Consider the following 27,342-nt stretch of genomic DNA (forward strand, 5'->3'; position numbering starts at 1 on the left):
CGGGGGGAAGAGCATTGGGAGTGGGTGTTTGGGGACCCTCGCCCCCAGCAGACGCCCACAGGGCTGTGGGGATCTGACACCTGGGCCAACAGCCCTCGCGTCTAGGACCCTCTGGGCTCCTGACGCAGTGGCCCTGTAGTTGTGAGTCAGGCAAACCCGGGCCTTGGGACCATGGATTGAGCACAGGCCACACCAACCTGGCTGCTGTCTTCAGGAGGCCCTGGCAGGCAGAGGGAATTGTGGAGCTCCTGGGCCAGTGGGCCCAGCAAAGGCAGCCTGCTGGAAGCTGAGCGGAACCCAGAGAGGCCGCTGGGGGGACAATCCGACCCAGGACCCTCCTTCAAGCCCCTCTCTCCTTCCAGGCCAGCAGCCAGGGCCATTCCTGGACTTCCCTGTTCCTCAAGCTAATAAATTCCTTTTCTGAAGCCAACTTGAAGCTGGTTTTCTGTAACTTGCAATGCAAAGGCTCTTGACCAATACCTGCAGCTGGGATTTGCACCTGGGTCTGTGTGGCCCCATCTTTCTTCTCCACTTAAGCAGGATCCTGAGCAGATGATGGAGCTCAGAAAGGAGCCATGGACAGAGGCTCGGGGAGGAGAGGGGGGAGACTAGCACATCAGAATGCAGTGGGGGGGGAGGCAAAGAGTGAGGCTGAAGGCTGCAGAGGGAGCCCCCAGATAGAAACGAGGTGTCAGCGATGCCAGGACTAAGCCTAAAGGGGTTGCAGAGGGCAGGGCGTGCTCAGGCCCTAGACAGGTTCTCCTGGTCCAGGGGCATAAACTAGGATGTCTGGTCACCCAGAGTCACCCGGGCGCCCCTCGGGGCAGGGACGGGGCTTCTTAAGCTATTAAGAACTGACCCGTAATGCTTTACAAAGCAGGTAGATGCACCTATTTTGTTTGGTCGTCACGTCAACACCCTACGATAGGAATTTGATTTTTACTTAGGGATGAAGAGCTGGGATCAGAACCATGTCCCCTGCAACGTGTAGCTGTGCTGATGCCGAGCCTGCGGAGACACCACGCGAGCTCTAGGGAACCCTGCCCCAAGCTGCGGGTTCACCGCAGGCCCGGTACGGACCTCGGGCGAGCGAAGAGCGCGGAAGCAGTGCGCACGCGCGCCGCGCTCCTCTTCTGTGACTCCGACTACAAACCCCAGGACGCACCGGGCGCCGAGGCCTTTCAAACCGGCCAATGAGCAGCCCGCAGCGCGTCCGCCGCGGCGCGTTTAAACCCGGGACAGAGGCGCATCGGCCGGGGCGTCGCGGCAGCTCGGGGTGAGGTGGCACCAGTGGGGTGCTCAGGCGTGGCGGGCGGCTCAGGCCGGGGCTCCCGGGGGACTCGGGCACGGCAGGGGCTCGGCCCGGGGGCCGCGGGGTCCCCTCGCGCGGTGCGGCGAGGACGGGGTCGCCCTGGGGGCAAACCAAAGCCCCCAGCAGTCCAGCCCAGGAGTTCGGTTGTCCGGGTCTGGGTCCGGGGCATTCAGGCCTCCCTCGGACGGCGCCGCCCCAGAGCTCCCGGCCCGGAGGCGTGCGAGCCCGGGGTGTGCGTCGCGGTGGGCCTCGGGCTGCGGCTCAGGTGGCCTCTACCGGCCTTCGCGTCCCTCCCTGACCCGCCGCGGCCGCCAGCCCCCTCTGCCCAGTCCGAGCTGCAGCGGCCCACGCTGCGGGGCTTCCCTGGGGCTGGAGGAACCTGGGGCCTGGGCTCTGACACCCGCTCACCTTCTTGCTACTGGTCCCTGCAGTGACTTCTGACAGCCCTCGCCGCGCAAGGAGGGGACGGCAGCGACGTGCCTTCAGCCAGCCTGGCCCGAGAAGCGGAGATGGAGGTTCCCAGGAAGGATGGTACGTCCCTGTCACTACAGCGCTGTCGGTTCGGGGAGCTCATGGAAGATGCAGGTCGATTTAATGCTCCTGCGAGAACTCGTTTATTTAGTCACTGCTCATCCCGTGCTCTGCACCCGTTAAACTCCTGGTCCCTGTCTTCAAGGAGTTTGCATCCCTCTAACTTCTTTATTTTCCGCTTTTCTACATTCCTTTACCCCTCAGTTTTAACTTCTGTCACAGCAGAGATTCTTGTCCGTTTTATTTACTGCAGTGTCCTCAGTGCACTCGGATATTTGCGGAATTGGATTTGATGTTGCCTTTTTTTTTTTTTTTGCTTGTTGCTGGTTTCTGTTGGCTGAGACTTGTTTTGGATCTTGGCCACCACGTTAGTGAGTGAGCCTGGTCTGTAACTTTGCCGTCTTGTTCTGTTCCTGTCAGGTTTGAGTGTGGAGGTGATAGCAGACTCCCAGAATGAGTTAAGGGCCACACCCTCTTTTTCTGCTAAAGCCTGTTGGCATCCCTTATCCTTTGTTCTTCACAACACCCATGCGCGTAGACCGGGTCTCCCTGTATCCTTAATTACTCCATCCTGCAGAAACCATCCTAGAGGATGCCAGTCATCGGTGCTGCTTCATCGGATCTAGAACAGTGTTTGCGGCTGCAGTCTTCTCCCCCTTCCTCTTCTATCCCCGCTTCCGAGGCCCTTCCACGTGCCCGCTGGATCCCCGTTGCTGCTTCCTGAGGCCTTCACCCCTCTGTCACCCTCCCTTCGCATCCTTACTTTTTGGCCTGTCCATTAACTCACGTTCATCATTGACGTGCAAATAGGTCCCATTATCTGACTTGTCCCATATCCTCCGCTCCCTCTCCACTGCTGTGTGCCTCATTCAGAGCCAGACTCCCAAAACCTTCTGTATTCGTTTCACTACTTTTTCACATCCTTCAACCCGTGCCAACCCCCTCCGCCCCGGCACTCCACTCAAGCTGCCTTTATCCGTCACTGAGGACATCCGTGTTGCCAAATCTGCTCTCATTTTTCTGTCCTCTCAGTAACCTTTGGCCTTTTCTCCTTCCGGAAACTTCCCTTGCTTGGCTTCTGAGGCGTCTTGGTTTTCCTGCTGGCTCCCTGGCTGGTGTACTTCCATCTCTTTGCAGACTTCTCTTCCTCTCTCCGGGACCTGGTCTGGGCTCTCTTTGTACTTCCCCCCACAGGTTCTTAGACAGTCCCATGGCTTTAAATCCATTCTCCTTTCTGGTGGCGCCCACATTTTGTCTTGAGCTCGGCCTCTCCTCTGAGCTCTGGACTTGTGTGTTCACTTGCCCTTGTAATTGGCATCTTCACGTAAATGTCTCCCACCTCTTAACTCAGCAGGTACCCGGCTCCCACCCCATTCTTAGCAGGCCCTTTGTCTTTCTAATGGAAGTAAATTGCCTCTCCATTCACCCAGCTGTGAAAGTTGTGAAGCTGCCACATTCGTTCAATCATCAGTTATTGTCATTTCCACCATATAGCTTGGATCCATCTACCGCTTTCCATTTCCACCCAAATGCCACCACCTTGGTCTCAGCCATGTTAACTCACCTCCACCTACATTATTGTTTGTTTGTTTGTTTTTTTAATATTTATTCATAAGTATTTTATTTTATGCTTTAATATTTATTTATTTGGTTGCACCGGGTCTTAGTTGCAGCAGATGGGCTCCTTAGTTGCAGCTCACCAGCTTCTTGGTTGTGGCACATGGGCTCCTTAGTTGCAGCATGTGAACTCTTAGTTGCAGCATGTGGGATCTAGTTCCCAGACCAGGGATCAAACTAGGGCCCCCTGCACTGGGAGCGTGGAGTCTTTTTTTTTTTTTTTTTTTTTTTGCTGTACGCGGGCCTCTCACTGTTGTGGCCTCTCCCGTTGCGGAGCACAGGCTCCGGACACGCAGGCTCAGCGGCCATGGCTCACGGGCCCAGCTGCTCCGCGGCATGTGGGATCTTCCCAGACCAGGCCACGAACCCGTGTCCCCTGCATCAGCAGGCGGACTCTCAACCACTGCGCCACCAGGGAAGCCCGAGCACCAGGGAAGGCCGAGCGTGGAATCTTAACTACTGTGCCACCAGGGAAGTCCCTACCTACTTGTATATTTTGCACTTTGGCCAGTGTGTGCACTGTAAGTTCAGTAGATACTACCTGCTTCTTTTCTGATACACTGTACACAGCCCCCAGGGTAACCTTTTAAACACAAAAGTTAGAGCATATCACTCTTCTGCTTAAAACCCTTCAATAGCTCCTGTCCCACTTTGGATAAAGTAAAAGCCTGTCATGGCTTGGATGCTGTCTGGGATCTGATCCTACCTGTGTTTCCACCTCCTCCTGCCACTGGCCACTTCCTCAGAGGTGTCCCCACCTCCACGTTGGCCCCTCACCACACTGCCTTTCACTCATTGTGCCCACTGGACAGTGCACTCCCAGGGGAGCACACGGCCCGAGTTTGCAGAATGGACAAGGCAGCCAGCCCAGGTCACTCGGAGCCAGTTGCGGAGCCTGGTGTAGAAGGCTTTTCCCCTGACTCCCGGTCTGGGATTCCGTTCTCCACAGCAGACAGATGGAAGTCTGTAGCATGACCTGGAAAAATGACTTCCTAGGTTCAGACACGTAAGAAGTGAAATGTAAGAAGTGAAATGTACGTCTCAATCTCCTTTTTGTCCCTCAGCTGCCTAGTTCCCACCTCCAAAGGCCACTGATGTCATCGGTCTCCTGGGTGGTCCAGACCTAACTTGTGCAAGGGCAAGGCAGTATGTGTCATTCGAGTCCCCCTTTTCTATAACATATAGAACTCTGTTCTGCATCTTGGTTTTTGCACCTAATTTATCTTGATGATCTTTGTATATCAATATATGAAGTGTTACTATTTTTTTTCTTTAGCCTAAGTAGTGTTCCATTCCGCTGTGGGGCTGTGCTGTACTCCTGTCTGCTATCCGGGAACATTTAGTTTGTGTCTGGTGTCTTGCTGTAACAAATGCTGCTGCAATAAATAACATGGGGGGAATTCCCTGGCGGTCCAGTAGTTAGGACTCAGCGCTTTCACTGCTGAGGGCCCGGGTTCAGTCCCTGGTTGGGGAACTAAGATCTCACAAGTCATGCAGCGCAGCCAAAATAAATAAATAAATAAATAATAATAATAATAATAATATGGGATACTTGACAGCGGTAGACTTCTGGGTCAAAGTGTATGTGCATTTCTTACTTAGTAGATACTGCCAGGTTACCCTCTGTAGAGCTGTAGTAACTTACAAATCAAACTTTTTGATTTTTAACAATCTTATAAATGAAAAGTGGAATCTCAGGAATCTCAGGAGTTTCATTACTCTTATCTTTGAGAGCGGCCGGACTTCTGGTCATATATTTAAGAACATTTCATTTTACCTCCTGTAAATTTCCTCTGTTCATATCCTTTGTCTGTTCTTCCGTTCTGCCTTAGTTTTCTTTTTTTTTTTTTTAATTTTATCATCATTTTATATGATGTCTTTATTTATTTATTTTATTTTTGGCTGTGTTGGGTCTTCGTTTCTGTGCGAGGGCTTTCTCTAGTTGCGGCGAGCGGGGGCCACTCTTCATCGCGGTGCGCGGTCCTCTCACTATCGCGGCCTCTCTTGTTGCGGAGCACAGGCTCCAGACGCGCAGGCTCAGCAATTTTGGCTCACGGGCCCAGTCGCTCCGCGGCATGCGGGATCTTCCCAGACCGGGGCACGAACCCGTGTCCCCTGCATCAGCAGGCAGACTCTCAACCGCTGCGCCACCAGGGAAGCCCAGTTGTTTTCTTACAGTTTCTAGCACTGTTCACCAGTTGGCCCTTTGTGATGTGAGCTGCACGTGTTCTTTTCCCTGCTTGTTTCTTTTAACTTTGCTCTTGGTGATTTTTGCCATGCAGAGATGTTAAATTAGTAATATACTGGACTGTCAACTTTTTGTTTTATGGCTTCCAGTTTGGTGTCATAGTTAGACCTCTGCACACCAGGTTATAAAGTGATTTCCCCATGGTTTCTTGTTCCCTTAGGGTTTCATTTTTTCAATTAAGCTTTGACTTATTTGGAATTTGTCCTGGTATGGTATGAGGTATGGATCAAACTTTAGATACATATACTTTCCCCCCCATAAAAGGTTATCAAGTTTATCTCAATACCATTAATTGAATAATCCACTTTCCCCTTTTATTTGATATGTTACCTTTATGATATACTAAGCTTTTTTTTTATATCCATGTTGCATATTTCTTGTTAGGTTTGTTCATAGGTGTTTTGCATTTCCTTGGTACTACAGTAAATGAGGGCTTTTCTTCCACTGTATCTTCTGTTCTTTTTAGATGTGAAAGCTGTTGTTTGTTTGTTTGTTTGTTTTTTGTGGCTGTGCCATGCAGCATGTGGGATCTTAGCTCCCCGACCAGGGATCAAACCCATGCCGCCTGCATTGGGAGTGCGGTGTCTTAAACACTGGACCACCAGGGATGTCCTGAAAGCTGTTGATTGTTGTGTAATAATTTTGTCAGCCATGTGCTTTTATCCGTTTACAATTTATAATAGTTTTTAGTTGATTTTCTTGATTTTTCTTGTGTCTGTAATCATAGCATCTGTGCATTGTGGTAATTTTAATCTCCAAATTCTTTCCTTTGTCTAATTGTGTTGGTTAATGCATCCAAAATAATGTTAAGAATTGTGACAGTAGGTGGCCTTGCCATGTTCCCAGCTTTAAAGAAATTTCTTCTTTAGTTTTCCATTAAGCCTGATGTGGGCTTGCTGGTTAATTTATGTGTAGATGGTAGTCAGTAATGCTGTTCATCAGTATTTCTGCTTTTTTTTTCCTCTTGGATACATGGTAGAATTGTACTTCCCTGCCCACTTAAAGTTGGATTTGCCTCAGATGTCCAGTGAAAGGGGAATGTTATGTGTCACTTGTAGGTCTTTTAGACCCAACGTGGAATTTGCTATTTCCCCTTTCTTCTGCCATGAAGACCAGCAGTGCTTCCGATGGTGGAGGCTCCGTCAGCCTGGGTTCTGGAGTGAGGGGGACATGGAATGGGGCCCTGTCAGACGGTTTGAGTGAGAAATACAGCTTTGCTGTTATAAGCCACTTGAGACTTGGGGATTGTTTGTTACTTCAGCATAAGTTAATCTATCCTAACTGATAATATATATTTGCTCCTGGCTTTAGGAGGAATGCTTATGATGGTATCCCATTAAATCTAATTTTGGCTTTTGGGTTGAGATGGGTACTTTGTTATACGATAAAATATGTCTGTTACTTTCTTTGTAGTTCTTTTAAAGTCAACAGTGCATGTTGCGTTTTGTAATGTGCCTTGTCAGTGTATGTGGAGGTGACCCTGGCTTCCCGCTTAGGTCTAGTAATGTGATTGTGCTGCTGGATTGTGTGGAACTAAACTGTCCTGCAGTCCTGAGGTCCTGGCTGAACCTCACTGGGTCATGATCGAGCCATCATCGTCGACTCTTAATGTGTTGCTGGGTTCTGTTTGCAAATATTCCTATTTAGGATTTTTATGTTGACACAAGCCAAGTCCTTAGTTTTCTTTATAGAGCAAACTTTGTAGGTTTTTGGCATGGTTGTGCTTGCTTCATAGACGCAAGCTGGAAGCTTTCTCTTTTCCTGTCCTTTGGAGCAGTATAAATGGTTTTGGAATGACGTATTCTTGAAAGATTTGATAGAATCATCCTGCGAAACTATCTAGGACTTGTGCTTTTTTGGGGAGAATGGCTCTTTAATAAATTTCTCCAGTTATTTTGTTATAATTGAACTATTATGATTTTTTTCTTTCTTTTGGAGTCAGGTTTGTAAATAAATCGATTTTAATCATTTAAATACAAAAAATATTCTATTTCCTAGAACATTATCTCTGTCAGCCAAGTTCTTAGGTTTATGTGCACAGAGTTGAGCAAACTAGCTTATGAATCTTTTAATCTCTTTCTCTATTTCTCTTTATTTCTTTTGTGCAATTGTGCTTTCTACCTTTTCCTTGATTAGGTAGTTAGGATTAATTGAATTTACTAAGTAGGACCTCATTAGGCTATCAGTATATTTTAAAATTTTATGGTTTTGATAAGCATGGTGCATTGTTTATTAGGATCAAATAAAGTAAGATTTGTGAAAGTGGTATATGAAGTTTATAGTATTGAAATACCAGTTTATTGCATTTTGATAAATATTTGCTGAGAGTCCAGGCCCTTAGCTGGACATTGGGGAGTTTGGGGGAGTATCAGGCATTTGCTGTCCTGGAGGAGCTTACAGTCCGGTTGGTGAGAGACGTTTACAGGATAGGGATGCTAAGGCAGAGGTCCGGCCTGCTGGGGCTGCAGGAGCCTAGGGGAGGGCAGGAGTGGAGTGGAGTGCGAAGCTGGAGGAGCGAGTGGCCGTCCCAGCAGAGGGACCCGCTGTCCCAGAGCCCGTGGTCTGTCAGTGGAGCCTCGTGGACTGGCAGGGCTGGGGAAGGCACTGTGGTGGACAGGGCACGAGGAGCAGTTTTATCTGGGCGTTCAGGATGAGCTCCAAGGAGAGGCGACAGTCAACAGGTATTCATGGAGCCCAGCCGTGTGCTTGAGTAAGGCTGAATTTGCTTCTGAAAGAGGACTAGGTGCACTTTGTAAATGGGGAATTTAATTCCAGGGGAGCCGAGGCAGCTGGTCTTTAGAAAATGTTCTGTACCAGAAAACAACTTACCTAGTCTTGCAAAGCTATCCCAATGACTCGGCGAATGCATTTTAGATTATATCTTTAAAATAAGGGCTGAAAAATAAGGACTTAGGCTTTGGTGGCAGCTTAGCAAACACAGAATGGCTGATGCTATTTTTAGGAAATGGAAAAAATAAGATAATCTAACGCTCCTTAAGAAAATGTGGCTATTGAGCTTCCCTGGTGGCGCAGTGGTTGAGAGTCCGCCTGCCGATGCAGGGGACACGGGTTCGTGCCCCGGTCTGGGAAGATCCCACATGCCGCGGAGCGGCTGGGCCCGTGAGCCATGGCCGCTGAGCCTGCGCGTCCGGAGCCTGTGCTCCGCAACGGGAGAGGCCACAACAGTGAGAGGCCCGCGTACCGCAAAAAAAAAAAAAAAAAAAAAAAAAAAAAAAAAAAAAAAGTGGCTATTAAAATAACGATGTCACACTTTTGGAAGTGAGATTTCAAAATAGCTTTGACAGCTACAGAGACTATGGTGATGTTTTCTCGTTATCAGTCCCATCCCTAAAATAACGACTGACTTTTTCCTCCCCAGATATTCTTCTTTTGGCTGATGAAAAGTTTGACTTTGATCTCTCATTGTCTTCTTCAAGGTAAACACATGAGTTTTCTCCCCTTGCCTTTGTATAACCACGTTCATTGAAGCCTTTCATTTAAATGCCGTGTTATTAATAATCCTTTTCTGACAAAATAGTGCCAATGAAGATGATGAAGTCTTTCTTGGACCTGTTGGCCATAAAGAAAGATGTATTGCTGCCAGCTTAGAATTAAATCGTCAAATTCCTGAAGAGCCTCCTTTGCCAGCATCTGAAAGTCACTTCACTTGGAGTCCTCTGACTGGGGAGAAATTTGTGGAAGTTTACAAAGAAGCTCACTTACTGGCCTTACAGATACAAAGCAACAGCAAAACCAAGGCGGCCCTAGCTGCCACGCCTGAAGACCCTGGGAGCCAGGGAGTGGAAGGATTCATACAGGAATCAAAACTAAAAATAAACCTCTTTGAGAGAGAAAATGAAGTGAAGAAGAGCCCCAAGTCACTGAAGAGGGAGACATACCACCTGTCGGACAGCCCCTTGAGCGGACCGCCACTCTGGGGCACCCAGCGCCCCTCAGGTGCAGCCCTGCCGGCCGCTCCTGTCCAGGCGAGCCGCCCCCCGATTCCGGGGCCACCGCACGCCTCGTGCTCTTCTTTGCCAGTGGAGCCAAGTGCTGCTCACCCTCCGGACCAGGCTGGCACTCAGAAAAAGGTCACCAGCAAATTGCTGCTGCCCCGAGCCTCGTCTCTTAGAGGAAAAAGCATTCCCTCGGCCCTGGAGAAGGTAGCCACGACCCCCGGCAGCTCATTTATCTGGGGAGCCAGCCGCTGCCTTGCTTCTGCTTGGTTTGTGCCCTAGAACAGAAACCGTTATGGGGAGGAACCTGGGAACGTAGCTGCTCTGAGGGCTCTGAGGGCTCTGAGGCGTAGGCGTGGGAGGTCCAGGAGGCGGCAGTGCCAGCGGCGCGGGGAGCTGGGCTTGGGGCGCGTGGGCAGGGCCGCCTCGCTGCTGCGGTGACTTAAAAACACCTCCTCCTCAATTCTGTTTGAGACCTTTCCTTCTGTTTTGTTCCAGCACTGGACATTCCACCCGTTAGGGATTTTATGTGCGTTAACAAGCAACTTCTTCCAAAAATCCCCCCTCCGGGAATGGCCATTGGTCTCCCTCCTCAACCATGACTGAGTTTAGATTGTTCCCTCCCAGGGACGAGTGGATGCACTGCCTTGGGAGGTAGCAGTGGATTTGTGTGCTGCCTTCGGGGTGCGGCCAGCCATCTCTGGGAAGCGGGCGTCCTAGCGGCTCTTGTGGGAGGGTTCTGGGGCAGCAGAGGGTGGGTGTCAGATTACAGCCGCCTCCTGGGTTTGCCTCGGGAGGAGCAGCTCCTCGGAGCCTGCCCTGCGCCCTCTCCTAGCTCCGCTGCCGTTGGCGACAGGCTTCAGCTCTCCGAGCCAGTTAGAGAGGAATGATGCTTTGTGGGGTTGTTAGCAGGTTTAGGTCGATGCAGAACACCCAGCGAGGGCCTAGAAAATCGCTTCCCTCCACGAGCACATCTCCTGAACCACACGACCCCCTATCAGAACCCAGCATTGAACCAAGCTGAAAGTGGGTCTGGCATGCAGAGCCCTGCACCAACGGGGCGTGCGACCATTGCTTCCCCAGGGCTGAGACTGCTCCTTTAATCATGCAAACTCCTCTTCCTGGAAATCATTTGGATGTAAATTTCTGAAATGATGTTTCTAGAATGAAAGCGATGTGGTTCTGTGTGTAATACATGGACTCAGGACGGGGAGTTGGGGTATAATTTTGCTTCTTCTGGGTCCTTTTATTTTCCTGGTCCTAAGTAGTGCTCTATTGCCAGAGAGCTGAGTTTTTGGTCAGTGAGGCAGCGTTTGAGCTCACTTGGGCACCGCCATCACTCCCCACATTGTTTCTGTGGGGAGAGTCATTCACATCCGGAGTGACTCACTGACACAGGTCACCCCTGTGAGGATCTCCTCTAGACACAGCTGGACCACTTGATTGTACCATTTAGAAGTGTCTTTGCAAGGCAGCTGCTGGGATGGCCGTAGTTAGAAGAAAAGACAAGTGTTGGTGAGGATGTGCATCGCTCATGGGACTTTGCAGTGGTGCAGCCACTGTGGAAACAGTTTGGCAGTTCCTGGAAAAGTTAAACATAGAATTATCACATGACCCAGCAATTTCCACAGTTTGGCATATTCTCAAGAAAATTGAAAACGTATGTCCATGCAAAAACCTGTGTAGCAATGTTCATAGCAGCATTATTCATAATAACCCAAAATCAGTAACAACCCAGATGCCCATCAACTGAAGAATGGACAAGGGAAATGTGGTCTCTCCATACATGGAATATTTTTAGCCATGAAGAAATGGAGGACTTACACATGCTACATACAGATGACCCTGGGGAGCTAGGTCAGTGAAAGAAGCCAGACGCAGAAGGTCCCATGTCGTATGATCTCATTTACAGGAAGTGACCGTAATAGGCAAGTCATGTTCTAGAGACAGTACATCTGTGGTTGTCTGGGTTGGGAGGTTGGAGGAATGGGAAGTGACCGCTAATGGCGTGAGTTTCTTTTAGGAGCAACAAAAATGATCTAAAGTTACATTGTAACTGGTTGCACTGCACAGAGTATACTAAAAACCACTGAAATGTACACTTTAAAATGGTGAATTTTATGTTACGTGAAGTATATCTCAATTTAAAAAATGATGTAAAGGAAAGAGAAAGTTACTGCTTTATGAGCTTCTTTTGTTTCTTATGAAGTCTTGGTATGAGAGGTTACTTATGTAAGCGTGGATTTGTTCCACGAATGCCCTTGTACCTGAATGTCAGGAATTTATTCTCTGTTGGAGTCTGCTCGCTAAAGAAAAATGGCTTTCAGTCCTAGATGAAGATTTATTGCAGTTAAGCAGCCCGTCTGGTAGAGGGCAGGACCATTTAATGAATGATTCCGTTCCGTACAGCATTTTAAACTTTATGTAACTGGAACCAGTTCCCTCATTATCACCCTTAAATATGAATCCTGGCTCAGGAGGAGCTCTAGAGGAGCTCCTCCTATTAGTGGTCTGTCTTGGTATTATTTTGCCCTGTGTTCAGTGAGGAAGCCAGCTCCATCACCATTCTGTCTGGTAATTTGGTGGAGGAAGTGAACCGCCATATTTCTTTCCATCCAGGTGATGAATTTTATTTATTATTATTATTATTTTTTTTTTGGCTGCGTTGGGTCTTTGTTGCTACGCGCGGGCCTCCTCTAGTTGCAGCGAGCAGGGGCTACTCTTGGTTGCAGTGCATGGGCTTCTCACTGCGGTGGCTTCTCTTGTTGTGGAGCATGGGCTCTAGGCGCGCGGCCTTCAGTAGTTGTGGCACGTGGGCTCAGTAGTTGTGGCTCGCGGGCTCTAGAGAGCAGGCTCAGTAGTTGTGGCGCATGGACTTAGTTGCTCCACGGCACGTGGGATCTTCCCGGACCAGGGCTTGAACATGTGTCCCCTGCGTTGGCAGGCAGATTCTTAACCACTGCGCCACCAGGGAAGCCCCATCCAGGTGATGAACTGAGGACCGTGTGTTGGGAGATGGATGGTGGCTGCAGTTGCTCTAACTGAAGCCTTTGTGTGTCTGTACATTGTGAAAGACTAGATAGTTCTCACATTTCAATTTACAATTTTTCAGCCCATGAAAGAGAAACCAGCTAGTCCTTCCAGGATGAAAATCCTAAATGAAAAGGATTCCCACAGCAGCGTGCCCCCTGACAAGCCCCGTGCCGCCCGGGACGTCACTAGCTTGCCAGCCGGTGGAAACCACGTGGTCCAAGGCAAGCGGTCACTCCCTGTTCCAAACAAGGTGGGTTGGCCAGTGCCGAGGGGGGCTTTGGCCTGTGGTCGAAGGGAATAAGGGGCCGCTTTGTATACAGGGGACGTGTCTTTTTTTTTTTTTTTCAGGCCGCGCCATGCGGCATGTGGGATCTTAGTTCCCCGACTAGGGATTGAACCCGGGCCCCCTGCGGTGGGAGCGCAGAGTCTTAACCTCTGGACTGCCAGGGAAGTCCCCCACGTGGGATGCGTCTTAATTAAAATCAAGGTTAGGGAGGTTGAAAATAGGACCCGGTTGAAAACAGGAGAGGCAGCTTGGCGAAATGCAGGGCACAGAGGCCTGGCTTGCGTGAGGGGCCAGCCTCTGCCCCCAGGGAGCCGAATGGACTGAGGAACGTCACCCTCGCTGAGCACAGGGTCTCCCTCACTGCGTCCGTGCACCGAGGAGATGGAACGTCGGTGCTCTGAAAACTGCAGCCCCTCACAGGCATGGGGACTACCGTCCACATCTTTGCTGTCTATTTTCCAGCGTTGAGCTGTGTGTGCTTGTGAAAAGTGCCACATCACTGGTGGTACTCGTTAAGGCTGCCCAGTGCTGGGCCCCACAGCCGTTGACTCCATAGGCCAGGGTCCAGGCCCCAGATCAGCCGTCAGCAGGCTGCCAGGTGTTCCTCATGCAGGGCTTTGCCACTCTGTGGGAAGTACTGCTTGACCTTTTTCTTCCTTAAATTCAAGACAATTTGTAAACTATTAAAGCCATTTGAAAACCCCACTTTTGCAGTAATAAGCCATGGGTAGTAATGAAGTCTTTGTTTTAGTCTGGGCTGAAGAAAACCATGTTAAAACCACCTGGATGTGCTGGCAGTCTTGCAAGAAAGTCCTCCTCAGGGTCCATCTCGGGAGTGAGTGCCAGCGTGTGTGTTTCTCCAGCGGCTGGCAGAGGTAAGGCCGGCCCTGAGTGCTGTCCATTCCTGCCAGACTTGTCACAGAACCACCTAGCAGAAGGTTCTGGAAGGCTTGCTGTGGTCTGGGGCAGGGGAGACTGTTGGGGTCCCTGTCCTCCTCCGAGGGGCATGCCTCTGATGGGCAGTCCTAGTTCAGGGCAGGATAAGCAGTCACAAAGTGGGCACGCTCTCCTGGTGCCAGCGGACCTGGAAGGACACTGAGGCCAGCCTCAGTCATGTATTAGACACAGATTTTTTTAAAGTAGGGCTGTTCCAGATAGTCTGGGGCATAGGACCCCTGTAACTCCTGTGTGTTTATTTAAACCTGTACTCCCAGACCTGTTTAAATTCAAGGTACTTTTTAATCTTTCCAAGCCAAGGCTGCCATCTAGCGGTAAAGGGGAGAAACCCTAGTAGGCTATGGGGAAAGGCATTCGACTTCCCGCTCTTTAGGACTAAACTCTCTTCAAATTATATTTGCTGTGTAGACTCTGACCATAGGCTAAGCAGCATAGTGTGCATTTTGTATACAAAATGTGAGAAGTCTAAACTCCTGAATGAGACTGATCTGATTTGGAATCCTGTTAGTTGGTGGTTAAGAGAACTTAAGTTGTTTCTGTATCTTTACAAACTGAGGGGATGACACCTCCCTCGCGGTGTCCTTGTGGGCCTTAGAAGAGCCACGTTAAAGTCCCATTCCTGGGTCTCGCATGTGGCATGTGTTCAGTGAAAAAAAGTTCCATTACATTAGGTGCTGTGAGGTCTGTTTTGCTGCAGAGGTTCAGGGCATCAGCACCATTTTTGTTTACGATTTCTGATCCTGCCTCTGGGAGAGGTTGAGACAGGTTGAGGGGAGGCTTCTGGTGAGTGTATATTTCTCTGTTGTGCGTAGCAGAATCACCAGGGTCAGATTCCATAGTGTGATGGGGGGAGCACTGTGAAACTGTTACACACGGTGTAACATGAGCTGTGGCTTCAGTCATTCTCTTAAATTTCTCTTAAGAACCTTTTACCAGATTGAGCTCTGTGTTGCATATACTGGCAGCTGAGTATTTTCACCCTAGTTTATCTGCTATGCTGATTTAAATAACGCTCATAATTGATACGACCTAACTTCCTTGTAATTTAAAGGAACCGACCAGGAAGGATTGTCTTCTCATCATGTTTCCCTCCCCACCTCCCTGACCAGCCAGGTGGGGCATGTGTCTAGACCATCCATTTTCACCTGTTCAGCTAGGGTAGTTTTCTGCTGTCAACATAATCAACGAAGATAGGAGAGCTTGAACTTATGTATCCTTATATGCATCTTGGTAATTGTGTCCAGAATTGGCACCTGAACTACATTCAGCTAAGCCATGAGCAGTCTGGGTTGTCCCGTGTTTGAGGATGTTGCGTGATGGACATACAGAATATTGTTCACATGTCATATTTTTTTAATATGGAAATCACCATGATAGAAATAAGTAATTTTCCTCATTTGAAAATATTTTAAGGTAGATTAGCATATCTTGTGTGTGTGTGTGTCAGAGAGAGAGAAATAACTTACAATTTAAAAGTAACATCAGCTTGAGTGATAACAAGATTTTGTGTCTCCTCTTCCAGCTAAGCCAAGGGAACGTCCAAGCATTCCTGCGGACGGTGCCCAGTCAAACACCAGCCAGTCGGGCAGAACGGGACTTGTCCTGCCACGGCCGTGTCTGCAGCCAGGCCCTGCAGGCGTGTCCTGCAGGCAGAGCCAGAGACCCGGAGTTGCTGAGTCGACGGCGGAGCAGCCCAGGGCGCCCACCAGAGCAGCTCTCACCCAACCCCAGAGTCCAGGACAGGGAGGCCGCGGGCTGAACTCGCATCTCAGTTTGTCACAATCTTCTCAGGTGAATAAGACTGGGAGTACAAGAAGGCCCGGTTCCTGTCTGAATTCCAAGACGAAGCTTATGCCCGCCCCTACAGGTCAATTTAAAATTCCCGAGTGTTCTACTGGTAAGTAATAGATGAACTTTAATGTGTTTTTATCTTTTTATTTTTATTTATTTTTTAATGTGTTTTTAAAATATTGAATGAATTATATTTAAAAATTTAAAAATTGTTGGTTTTGGTGACGGTGGTTTCTTTGCTTTTATTTTACTTAAAACACTTAATATATGTCTTCTAATTTTCTTTGTGTTGGATAATTCAGTGAATTTCTTACCTTATATTATATTCCTCCTCTCTCTGTAACATATCATTGTCACATGGCTGCTCTTAAGATTTTCTCTTGTTATTTTCAGCATGTCGATTATTAGGTATTTTCATATGGCTTTCTTTGTGTTTATCCTGCTTGGGGGTTCTTGAGCTACTTTGATCTGTGGGTTGATATTTTTAATCAAATCTGGAAAAAAATGTGTCTGTTATTCCTTCAAGTATTTTTTCGTGCTTCCCCTCATTTCCTGGGACTCTAGTTACCTGTGTTGTAGGCCTCTGTATGTTGTCGTTTAGGTCACCGAAGCTTTGTTTTCCCCGCACCACCCCAGCCTCTTGTCTTGTGGTTCAGTTCTGATAGTTTCTACCGTCTCGTCCCCATGTGTACACAGCTTTTTCTGCAATGTGTCTGATCTGCTCTTAAGCCCGTCCAGTTAAATTTTCATTTCTGACATTATAGTTTCCCCATTTTTGTCCTCGTGGTGTTTATGTTTTCCTTTGAATTTTTGAACATATTTATTTTGGTTGTTTTAAAGTCTGTTTCTTCTAATTCCATCTTCCCCGTCATTTTAGGTCTGTTTCTATTGACTAATTTTTTCCTGGTTATGGTCACATTTTCCTGCTTCTTCACATGCTTAATATATTTTTTTTAATGTTTATAGATTTACCTTAAAAAATTTGTTTTAATTGGAGTATGGTTGCTTTACAATATTGTATTAGTTTTTACTGTACAGCAAAGTGAATCAACTATACGTATACATATATCCCCTCTTTTTTGGATTTCCTTCTCATTTAGGTCACCTCAGAGCACTGAGTAGAGAGCTCCTTGTGCTATACAGTAGGTTCTCATTAGCTATCTCATACATAGTATCAATAGTATATATATGTCAATCCCAGTCTCCCAATTCATCCCAATAATTTTTTATTGCCTGCTAGACATCATAAATTTTATATTTTTGTATGTCTGGACTTTGTTGTCTTTCTTTAAGAAGTTGAACTTTGCTTTGGCAGGCAGTTAAATTTCAGGAGAACTTGATCCTTTCAGGGCTTCTTGTAGAGCTTTGATGGGGCAGGTCCTGGCCTTTACTCTTGGGATAGTTTAGCCCTGCAACTAACGTGTGGCCTTTCTGAGCCTCTCCTGAGTGTGCTGTGTCCACGAGGTGTGCACTCTGGCCAGCTGGTGTGTTTCCCGGCCCTGTGTGGTGGTGGCCGTGTTCCTAGTGGTGGTTCTTGTCTGTTTTGGAGTCCTGCCCCACGTGCACGCTGCTGCTCACTATGCAGTGAGGACTCGGGGTCCCTCTCAGATTTCTAGAGCTCCTTCTCTCTCTGTAGCTCCCTCCTCTCTAGTACTCTGCCCCTCCAGTTCCAGCCTCCTTGGGCTCTCCCCAGCTGCCCCGGCATCCTGGCAGCGCTACCAGGCAGAAAGCCCTGCATGCTGTCTGGCAAGTAGTGGGTGGGGCGTTTGGTCGAGGTGAATTAATGTGATAAATGTGTATAATGCAGGGAGTTGCGTGGAGCTGATGAAGGGGTAGCACAGCTCTGGCCTCCTCTCTCAAGCACATGCCTTCCAGGGGTTTGAATATTTTGACGTTGTCAGCCTCACTGGCCAGTACAGGTGGCCTGTAACACCTGACAACCTCACCTGAGTTACTGCTTATGTAAGAATGAGCCATTCTTTGGAGTGTTATCCAGTGCTGGACACTCTTTTAGGTATAAGGGATGTAATGGTAAGACAGATATCCTACTCGTGGAACGTACATATTAAGAGTAAAAGATAAGCAATGTCAAATAAGTATACTTTCAGATCATAAGTGAATAAAAGAGGATGGGGAAGAATTTAGATAGAGGGGTTCTTTAAGCTTAGATGGTCAGTGCAGGCTCCCTCAGGAGGTGACACTGAACTGAGATCTGAACCATGAGGAGAAGGCAGCCATTAGAAGAGCCAGAGGGAGAACGGTCCAGGCAGGAAACGGCAAGTGCAAAGATCCTGAGGCAGAAAGATGCTGGACAAGTTCTGAAAGCAGAATGAAGGCTGGAGTGGTAGGGACGTATAGTTAAGTTAGGATCAGATTCTGCTACAAGCCCAAAATAGCATTGGTTTTAATCAAGATAGATGTTTAGTTCCCTCTCACATGAAAGTCTACGTAGATTTTCCAGAGCTGCTATGGCTCTCCTTGTGTTAGGGATCCGGGCCTCTTCCATCTTGTTTTGCCATGATTAGCTTCTCTTCCTCATGATCTAGTATGGCTGCACCAGCTCCAGCCCTCACACCACTACCAGCAGGAAAGATGAAATAGGTAAAGAAGAACAAAGCCCTACCTTCCAAGGATACTTACTGGAAGTTGCATATGCCACTTCCTTCTGTGGAAGTCATTGCTCTGGACTTAGTCACATGACCACACTTACCTGCAGGCGATGCTAAGGTATGGGGTCTTGCCTACACTCAGCTAAAATGTCTTTCTAAGAAGAGGGGAGCAGATACTGATCAAAACCAGCAACCTCAGCCCCGTTAGTGAGCGAGGAGAAGGGTAAGAAGAGACGGAGACGGAGAGGCAGTCAGAGGCCAGCTTGCGTGGGCCCTGCGTGGAGGTGGCCGTCAACATACAAGAGGGGGTGCCTGCGAGGGTCTGAGCAGGGAGGAACATGACCTTCGACAGATCCCTCGGCAGAGGGAGAGACAGGCCCTGTGGCCAGAGTGGGAGCAGGGAGGACCATGCTCACGCCTGGCTGGGGTCCAGACGAGAGATCGCGGAGGTGGGGGCAGCAAAGGTGAGAAGAGCTCCGACCTGGGGACGCTCTGGGAGACCAGGAGGGAATGTGGCCTTGGGGACTCGGAGTGACCCCGAGGCTTTGGCAGGAGTACCGTGGTGATGGAGGGCCGGAAGGAGAGCAGCTCAGGGTGGAGACTAGCTGTCCAGTGTGGACCTGTGGAGTCTGCGGCACCCACGGGCTCCGTGGGCCGGGTGTGAGCTTGGACCTCAGAGGAGCAGCCTCAGCTGCAGGTGAAGTTTAGCTTTCCGCCGCGGAGAGCCTGGTGTGTTTGCAGACACGGCCGCCCTAACAGACGGGGCCTTCGGGGCAGCCCTGGGCCAGGGCCCGTGGACTGCGTTCAGCAGCATTTGCTTCCTCTTCCCAAACGCCCAGAGCCAGATGCACCTCTGGCCGAGATGCTGCCGCTGCCTGGCTGCTGACTGGTCCCCGCCCCCCGGCTGCCAGCCACGTGGAGCCACAGGACTCCTGCCCTCCGCTGCCCAGGCTGGGCCCTCAGCCCCTCGGCCCTTCTGACATCTGCGCGCTCGTGTCGCGGGGCTGTTCCTGTTGCTTCGCGATATCAGGTCCACAGCAGGCACGCCTTTCCTCGTTTGTCCTGGGCCGAATGGTTCCCACGAAGTCTGCACCGCCAGGCTGCGGGTGCGACCCTGCTGTTGAGCACATGCAGCTCTGCCCGTGCGGTGGCCGCTCACTCTGGCTGCCGTGTGACACTAGCTGTCATTACAGAGGAGACATGGGGATGGTGTGAGCAGAGCCTTTAGTGTACAACTTTCTGAAAACACTCTTGGGATGGAGTGTCAATTACCGTGACTGCTTCCAGGAGCCACACGAGGGACGGAGACCCGGGGTGACCGGCAGGCGTCTCTGTGGGTCAGCAGCTGCTTGGAGGGAACAGCACCTGCAGCTCCGGGAGGGAGTAATTTCCAAGCCCTTCGGACTCGGGCCCTGGACCAAGCCTTGGTTGACTGGGGCATAATAAGGGTACTTTAATAATCTAAAACTCCACAAAAATAGTCGCCCTCCTGTGCACTCTCCGGAAGCTCCTGAAGAGTCCTCCACTAAGATGAGGGAGGAAACAGGAAAGAAGAAGTTATGGGGCCTGAAAAGGGGGAACCCAACACAGGAGGTGGTGAGAGTGAGGGGCCCAGCCTGGTCTGGGAGAGAGACCTCCAGGAAACGTGTGGACTCGGAGGCCAAGAGGTAGCCACGTGGAAACGCTCCCAAAGACAGAGGTTGCAGGACGTTTTGTCACAGGCCCCCAAATAAGAAACCAGCAAAAGATGGAGGCAGTTCTTTTTGTTTGTTTTTTTTTTCCTTTTCTAAAAAATATTTATTTATTTTGGCTGCGCCAGGTCTTAGTTGTGGCATGCGGGATCTTCGGTGTGCCATGTGGACTTCTTAGTTGTGCCATGCGTGCAGGATCTAGTTCCCCAACCAGGGATCGAACCCAAGTCCCCTACATTGGGAGCGTGGAGTCTTACCCTCTGGGCCACCGGGGAAGTCCCTGGAGGCAGTTCTTACGAACTCGAGGTAGGGGGTGGATGGGCGCTGCGAGAAGATGGGCTGTGTACTCCGTTAGACTCAGTTGTCAAAACGGAAACTCTGGAGGGCAGGCGGCCGCATGGATCGGGGCCGTGAGACTGTGAGGGAGCTAGGATCATATCACATCTCAAGGTTTTGAAAAACGAGGAAGTAGCAGGATATGTAATTTAGAGGTAGAAGGTAAACACCTCAGGAAACAAGCAAGGTGGAAATCGGGTAGGTGTGGCTGAAGCCTGCCATTTTGAATCTCTTCATTTTTTTTTTTTGGTGTGTGGATCGCTTTGATCTGATCAACTTTTGAAAAGAACAGGAGGTGGGAGGTGAGGATAAGCATGTATGGGCAGCTCTTTTGAGAAGATTTGCTGTGAAGAGGCACAGAGATGTGGATCGGGGGCAGAGAGGGAGGACGGGGCGAGGGGGCAGGTGCAGCTTGGTTTGAGATGGGGGGCCGGTGGGGAGGTACCCGTAGGAGCAGGGCCTGGGCCTCTCCTGCCTCCTCGGAGACCCGGGCCACCTTCCCCTTTGGGGCTGGGGTCGGCCTCTGCCCGTGGCTTCCAAAACACAGCAGGGTGCTGCCAGGGGGCCTGGCACCTGCGGCGTCGGGGACCCCCGGGTGAGTCTGGGATGTGGTCCCCGTGGATGGTGGCCCGGGGCTCAGTCCTCTGAGCCCGCTGGTCATTGCCTTGTGACCAGATGAGATCACACACGCAGAAATGCTCATCAACCGCCAGATGGCACATAAATAACGTCACGTCTTAAGATGACCTCGTACCCTCCCGGTTCCCGAGAGCCGAGGCGGTGGTGGGCTCTGTGGGGCCCGCCTGGAACCCCCCGTGTTGGCGCCGCTTCTGCAGGCGGGGCTCATGGGGAGACCTGACGGGGTCGTGTGCTGAGTGCCGCCTCGTCCCTCGGGCCACTCCGTGCCCGTCTGGGGATTAGCCAGGCTGAGGGCAGTGGAGGGACCAGGACTCTTCCTCTTCGGCACCTGCTGGTTAAGCACCACAGCCCTGCCCGGTCGGTCCCCGGGGAAGGAGGACATGTCCCTTCCCACACGCCAGGGCCGGAAGGTTTTCCCTCTGGCTTTTCTGGCCTTCGTCTACTTTATGTGCCGTCTTCACTGCAACTTGGAAACATGGGACACTTAGAGGAGGACCGCCTGTTTGGTGAAGGCAGATGCGTCACCTGCCCCGCATCTGACTGACCATCACTTCCCTTCTCGTCTCAGGTGAACCCCTGGACGGTGCGACACCAAAGTCCTGTCGGGCGCAGAGGCCGCAGTCCTGCACGTCGGTGGGGAGGTACTGAGTCGGTCTGCTTCCTCTCTCTCTCTTTTTTTTTAACTTCTTTATTGGAGTATAATTGCTTTACAATGGTGTATTAGTTTCTGCTGTATAACAAAGTGAATCAGCTATACGTATACATATGCCCCCATATCTCCTCCCTCTTGCGTCTCCCTCCCTCCGACCCTCCCTATCCCACCCCTCTAGGTGGTCTCAGAGCACCGAGCTGATCTCCCTGTGCTGTGCGGCTGCTTCCCACTAGCTATCTATTTACGTTTGGTAGTGTATATATGTCCATGCCACTCTTTTCTTACGAGAACAAACTGAGGCCCCTGCTAACTTCTGAACCCACAGCCTGGCTCCACATGCCTGGCTTGAGTCTGGTCTCTTGGAGCCGCCCTTGTGTCCCTTGTGGTGACGGCGGCCCCAGACTCGCCTCCGGAGCTGGGAGTGCCAGCCCTCAGCCCTGAACTGCAGTTCTCCAGCCAGACCGCCCAGCCCCCCGCAGAGGTTCCAATCAGTCGGTCTGGGGTGGAGCCCTGGGCCTGCAGTGTCTCACAGGTGACTCGTGTGCACCCCATTTGAAGACCACTGGCCTGGCTCAGCCACTCAGACTCCGGTTTGAGTCCCAGTGCACTGTGTGCTCTAGATCTAGTGCAGGTTACCGTTCTGACCTCGTTCTGCCCATCTGTCCAGTGGGGATGGAACCAAGCACAGCACAGCAGTGCTGCAAACAGTAAGAAAACACGCGCGCGCACGTGTGCGTGCCTGGGAGTCATTCACACGAAGGGCGCCCCCCCCGACTGCTTTCCTGCTGCCACCTTTACTGCCACCTGCTGAGGTGGGTGGGCTGCTCCCCCACATGTCTGGCCCCCTGGTGACCGGGCCCCGGCCCGGCTCTGAGTGCTGTCACAGTGGAGGGACCCTGGCCCACTGCTGCTCAGTCCTGGGCCCATTAGCTGGGGGCGGGGCAAAGGGAGGTCACTCTGACCCACAGGAGCACTGTTCCCAAGGCTGGGGTCCCGGCAACCAGCGTGTGGCCAGGATGGGAGCATGGCTTTGGACATTGCTGGGGTGCGATGGCAGGACAAGTGCTGGAGCAGGGCCCTAACCCTGGGTCTGCCCCAGCCCAGCCTGGGCCGTCCGCCACTCTGCACGGCTCCGGGCCTTCATTTCCTTGTATGTGAACTTGGGGGGCACTTCCTGGGCTTGGGCCAGACGCTTCCCTTACGTTATCAGCCATGCTGAGCCGCCTTCCCGCCACGCACAGCGGGTCAGAGCAAGACCCAGACCTGATGGCCACTGGCGGCCTCGATTCACCTCTCTGTGCCTCGGTCTTCTCACCTGTCCAATAGGGAAACGGTTCCCACCTGCCAGGGTTACTTTGAAGCTTACATTCGTTTATATTTGTCTTTATTTTCACTGGAGTTCGTGGTGGAGCTGCCAGTGCTCAGCAGTGAAGGACGTGGGGCAGATTCCAGAAGTCTGCAGAGCGCAGCAGCTTGCTTACAGCACCTCTCTCCTGCCCGCGCTCCTGCAGTGACTCTGTCTTTCAGTAGATGTTAAAGTTTGCGTTTAGACTCTTCTTGAGCATGCAGACTGTCCTCGATGGATGATAGGTGTGTCATCTGGCCTCCCATGGGCTCCACGTTGGTGGGAGGTCCTTGACTTTATTTTATTTAATAAGATAACAGTTGACGTTATTCGGCCTCTCTCCTTTATCAACAACAAAACAAACTGACAGTGAGGCAGGATGCCCTGGCAGGTGAAGCCACAGGTATCGCCAGAGTGGGAAGGAGAGATGTGTGGGAAACAGGCATCCGGTGCCCCGGGTCACTCACCTGTGTTCATACCTGATTCAGGGGCCTTAGACCCAGGAGCAGGTGCACAGGGAGAGTGCTTGTCCGCTCGCGTGCCCGGCCGGGCCCGCCCTGGGTCTGGACTTCCTTGTGGAAATACTTACGCCAGCAAGAGGTGACTTTGAGATCCCTGTGAGCTCCCATGGAGAGCGTTTCATGGTACCACCCATGATGTGCCGCCACACTGGATCAGAACCTCAAATGGACCCACTGAGGAACCAAAACCCATGCCAGGGCTCCCGGGGGGTCGGTGGCAGCACCCGCTGCTCAGAGGACAGGGCTCTAATGGGCTTTGCTGGCTTGAATCTTCTACATTGAAACCACGGACTTTCTACTATGTTAGCATGGCTGAATTGTTAGATTTTTTGTTCTGCTTAAGACTTTCGTGTTCCTAGGGTTGCTCACAGCACTCCTGCTAGATGGTCCTCAGCATCGCAGAGCCTCGCGAGCAGCGTGAGGACCCCTGTGAGCACGGGGCGCAGGTCAGCCCTGCCCACGCCTGCCAGCCGTCGACTCTCCAGCCTGCCCCTGGCGACCCCTAAAACTATGCCCAGGGCTCTGGCTTCTCCCCTGTGTGTGTCTGCTCGACGACTTTCTTCTGAGCCCCAGAAAAAATCTGCAGTGAGGTAAGAGTTAAAGGCTGCACTAAGTTTGTTTCAAATTCATAAAACCTCAAGCGATCATGTGCTGGGAAATCACGGTCAGGAAGCAGCCAGACTGAGGTTCATCACCGTTTCTCGGCAGCCGTGGGGGAGCCTGGCCGCACTGCACGCCCTCCCATTGGTGGATCTCTGCGGGGAAGGCAGGCCACCTGCTCCTTGGTTGTGTTTCTCTCCTGACATCACATCCCGGTCCAGGCTGGAGGCCTGAGCAGGCGAGGAGGACGCCTGGACCTCGTTACACCCTTGGCAGAGACCAGAGTCTCCCACAGGGAGGAGCCCTGGGGCAGAGCTGCGCACTCAGGAGCCGTCCTCATGGCCGGGTTCCAGGGAGAGCCCCTAGCCTTGCCCTCGAGGGTTTCAGTCAGGGTGGCCACACTCGGGCTTCCTGGGAAAAGACGCTGCCCACCCGCCTCTGCCCTGTCTCCCACTCGCTGGCCCTGGTCGTGTGTCGTCTGTGCAGGAGACGGAACGGGCACAGTGCGGCATCAGGCCTCGATCCTCTCCTCATGGCAGAGCGTTGGGAAAGGCTGGGGGCGCTAGTGTGCAGATCTGCCAGCAGTGGGTGTCGGGCATGTTTAGTTCTGTGAGGACACAGAAGACTAGAAGAAGAAAGTGCGGGGCTGTGTGTTACGTGGGGGAGAAGGGACGCCAGACAGTAAGACACAGGCCCATTGTGTGGCCAGTCACAGCGCTCTGTTCACAGGCGTCGTAGGTTTGCAGGCGTCAACAGAGGGAAAAATTCTTTCAAATTATTATGAAACCTTTAAAATATTAAAAAGAAAGGACGCTGTATTAGTTTACGGAAACTGCTGCTTTCCTCCTGTAATTCGGTTCCGAGTCATTGGGTGTCTGAGGTCTGCCAGGCAGCAGACTCTGTCCTGGGCCTGGAGACACAGCGGGAAGTGGCAGCCCGGCCGGGTCTCCCTGCACCGTCTAACAGGAAACACAGACACCAGGGCAGCATATCTGCAGGGTGACAGGTGGATGGGGACGGCCCCGCCGCAGAGTGTGTAACCAGGGCATTCAGACCTGTCCGCGGGCCCAGGCCTTCCAAGGAGGTGGCATCCTGGGCGGGAGGGTGGACATGGCCGCAGCGCGTGGACAGAGGCGGGACGCTCGCACATGGTCCCCGCCTGTTCCTCCTCCTTAATACCTTACGGAAAAGGGCATCAAATAGGCACGTGGGATCCAGACTGGCTTAGCTGGTGCTAAGAGGGACCTTGGAGACCATGCAGTCCTCCTGCAGGAGCAGGAACCAGAGCCGGCCGCTCCCCACAGGACGACGCTTCTCCAAAAACAGTCTCCCCGAGCCACAGCCAAACAATTGAGTGTCGCCCAGAAGTGTCCTGATGAGATGCCCTCTTTCCCTCCCACAGAACTGCGCCAGTGAGAGAGGGTGACAGCAGGGCCACCGCCGGGCCCTCAGACTGGTCCCCGGATGGGAGCTTTCCTCCTGCGTCTGCTGTGCCGCAGGCACTTAACTTTTCTCCAGAAAAGAGTGATTTCATTTTTTCAAAAAGTATCACCACAGAAGTAGCGCTGGACGAAGCACAGCCACCTAAAGCTACAACACCCAGTGAGGTGAGAGAAGCAGACATCGTTGGCTTGTGTTGTCCTGGGCTCCCCCTGGGTGACTGCGGGATGTCATCTGTGGCCCTGGCTCCTCTGGTGCCAGCTGCGCCGAAGGGAAGGGGTCAGGACCTCCCACCTCTGGAGGAGACAAAAGCTGCGTCTCCCCTGTTTCCGACCATGGAGATGGCCAGGTTTCAAAGGGTGGGAGATGGGAAGCAGGGCGGCAGGGAGTGGGTGAGCGGGAGCTCCAGCGCTGGCCCCCGGCGGGAGGGAGTGGACGGGCTGGAGGGCCGCGGCGAGGAGGAGTCGTCAGCACACCCACCGCAGCCCCTCTCCCCACCAGGGCCCAGCCCGGCCCTCCTTCCTTGGGTTTCCAAACTGTCAGTCACGTGGGACCGAAGCAGAGCTCACTCGTTTTCCCAAGATGGTTGACAAAAGATGCTAGGATCGCCTTTCAGTCTTGTTTCTTGCCTAGGCTCTTCTCGTGGATGTCAAACTGGATCAGCTTAGCATCGCCCTGCGGGCTGCAGCCACACCCCTGGGCGACCTCCCGCTCATCGACTTCTGCAAGACGCCGGAGGCGAGCGTAGCTTTGGGGTCTGGAAGCGGGCCCCTGGTCGACCTCCTGACAAACACCCCAGACGCCAGCAGGAGGGCTGTGGCCAACCCTTGCCACGAGGTGGCACAGGTGAGATGCAGCAGGGGCCCTGCTGGCTTTGGCCTTGGGTGGTCTCAGTTGGGTCTGCTCTTCTACCAGGCACGTCCCAGTGACCCTGGAGAGTGGCCACAGGGACTCCTGAGGGCGACGTGGCTCGGCTTGCCTCACCGTTAGCGGCGTGAGCGCACAGTTCACCAAGTCGTGAGCAGGAAGCCGCCCGGGAGCCCTCCCAGGCCCAGGGCCCCTGGGTGCTTCACGTGCACCGCGCGAGCAGAAACATCTGAGGAGCTTGGCGTCTTCTCCCTCCAGCTGCTTACACACGATGGCCAAGGTGCCTTTCCACTGGGCCCGAGCCAGGTTCACCGAGCAGCTGGGTGCTGAGCCGCAGGGAGCTGGCCGCAGGCAGCCTGGTCTTCAGGGGACCAGTCCTTTGGGGTCTGCGGGCCGGGAAGGGGCGGCGTGGACGCTCCGTTCACCTCTGTGGCTTCTCTCCCACAGCTCATAGACTTGGCTTCCCCTCTGATCCTGCTGAGCCCCGAGGCTAACAAGGAAAACGTGGAGTCACCACTTCTCAAGTTCTGAGCGGAATGAAATCCTTTGCATTTCACTCAAAGTTACAAGAACAGTCAGTCCTAAAGTGGTTTTCCACCCACAGAAATAAATTTTACGAGGAATTGTATTGGAAAACTTGAAACACAAAACAGAACCCTAAGTAAAGCTTCCGTGCCTGGAGCGGGGCTGTGGAGTTGGGGGTGTTTGGCCACCTGAGGTCACCGCCGGCCGACGGCCTCCGTCCTCACGGCCCCGCTCACACGCTGGGAGCAGAGCCACAGTCGCTCCAGGTGAAGAATTTGTTTTGAACCTTTTGTATGTAAAATAGCAAGTGACTATTTTTAAAATTAAGTTTGTATGAAAAGTTAAACAGTCTAGATTAAGTTAAATTGTAAAATAAATGTATTAAA

General features: G+C 51.7%; 1 protein-coding gene across 1 annotated transcript; it reads left to right on the forward strand.

The window, feature by feature from the left end:
- Positions 1–1,200: 1,200 nt before the first annotated feature.
- On the forward strand, positions 1,201–27,342 carry GTSE1 (G2 and S-phase expressed 1). Its single transcript, XM_082636970.1, has 12 exons — positions 1,201–1,276; positions 1,744–1,843; positions 9,088–9,145; positions 9,247–9,871; positions 12,777–12,947; positions 13,735–13,858; positions 15,463–15,837; positions 21,575–21,647; positions 23,884–24,114; positions 25,527–25,731; positions 26,198–26,410; positions 26,879–27,342. The coding sequence occupies exons 2-12, from the start codon at positions 1,822–1,824 to the stop codon at positions 26,960–26,962; spliced, it is 2,181 nt and encodes a 726-aa protein (XP_082493096.1). The 5' UTR covers positions 1,201–1,276; positions 1,744–1,821; the 3' UTR covers positions 26,963–27,342.

Source organism: Mesoplodon mirus (genome assembly GCF_964341445.2).
Source record: "Mesoplodon mirus genome assembly, chromosome: 11".
NCBI lineage: Eukaryota > Metazoa > Chordata > Mammalia > Artiodactyla > Ziphiidae > Mesoplodon > Mesoplodon mirus.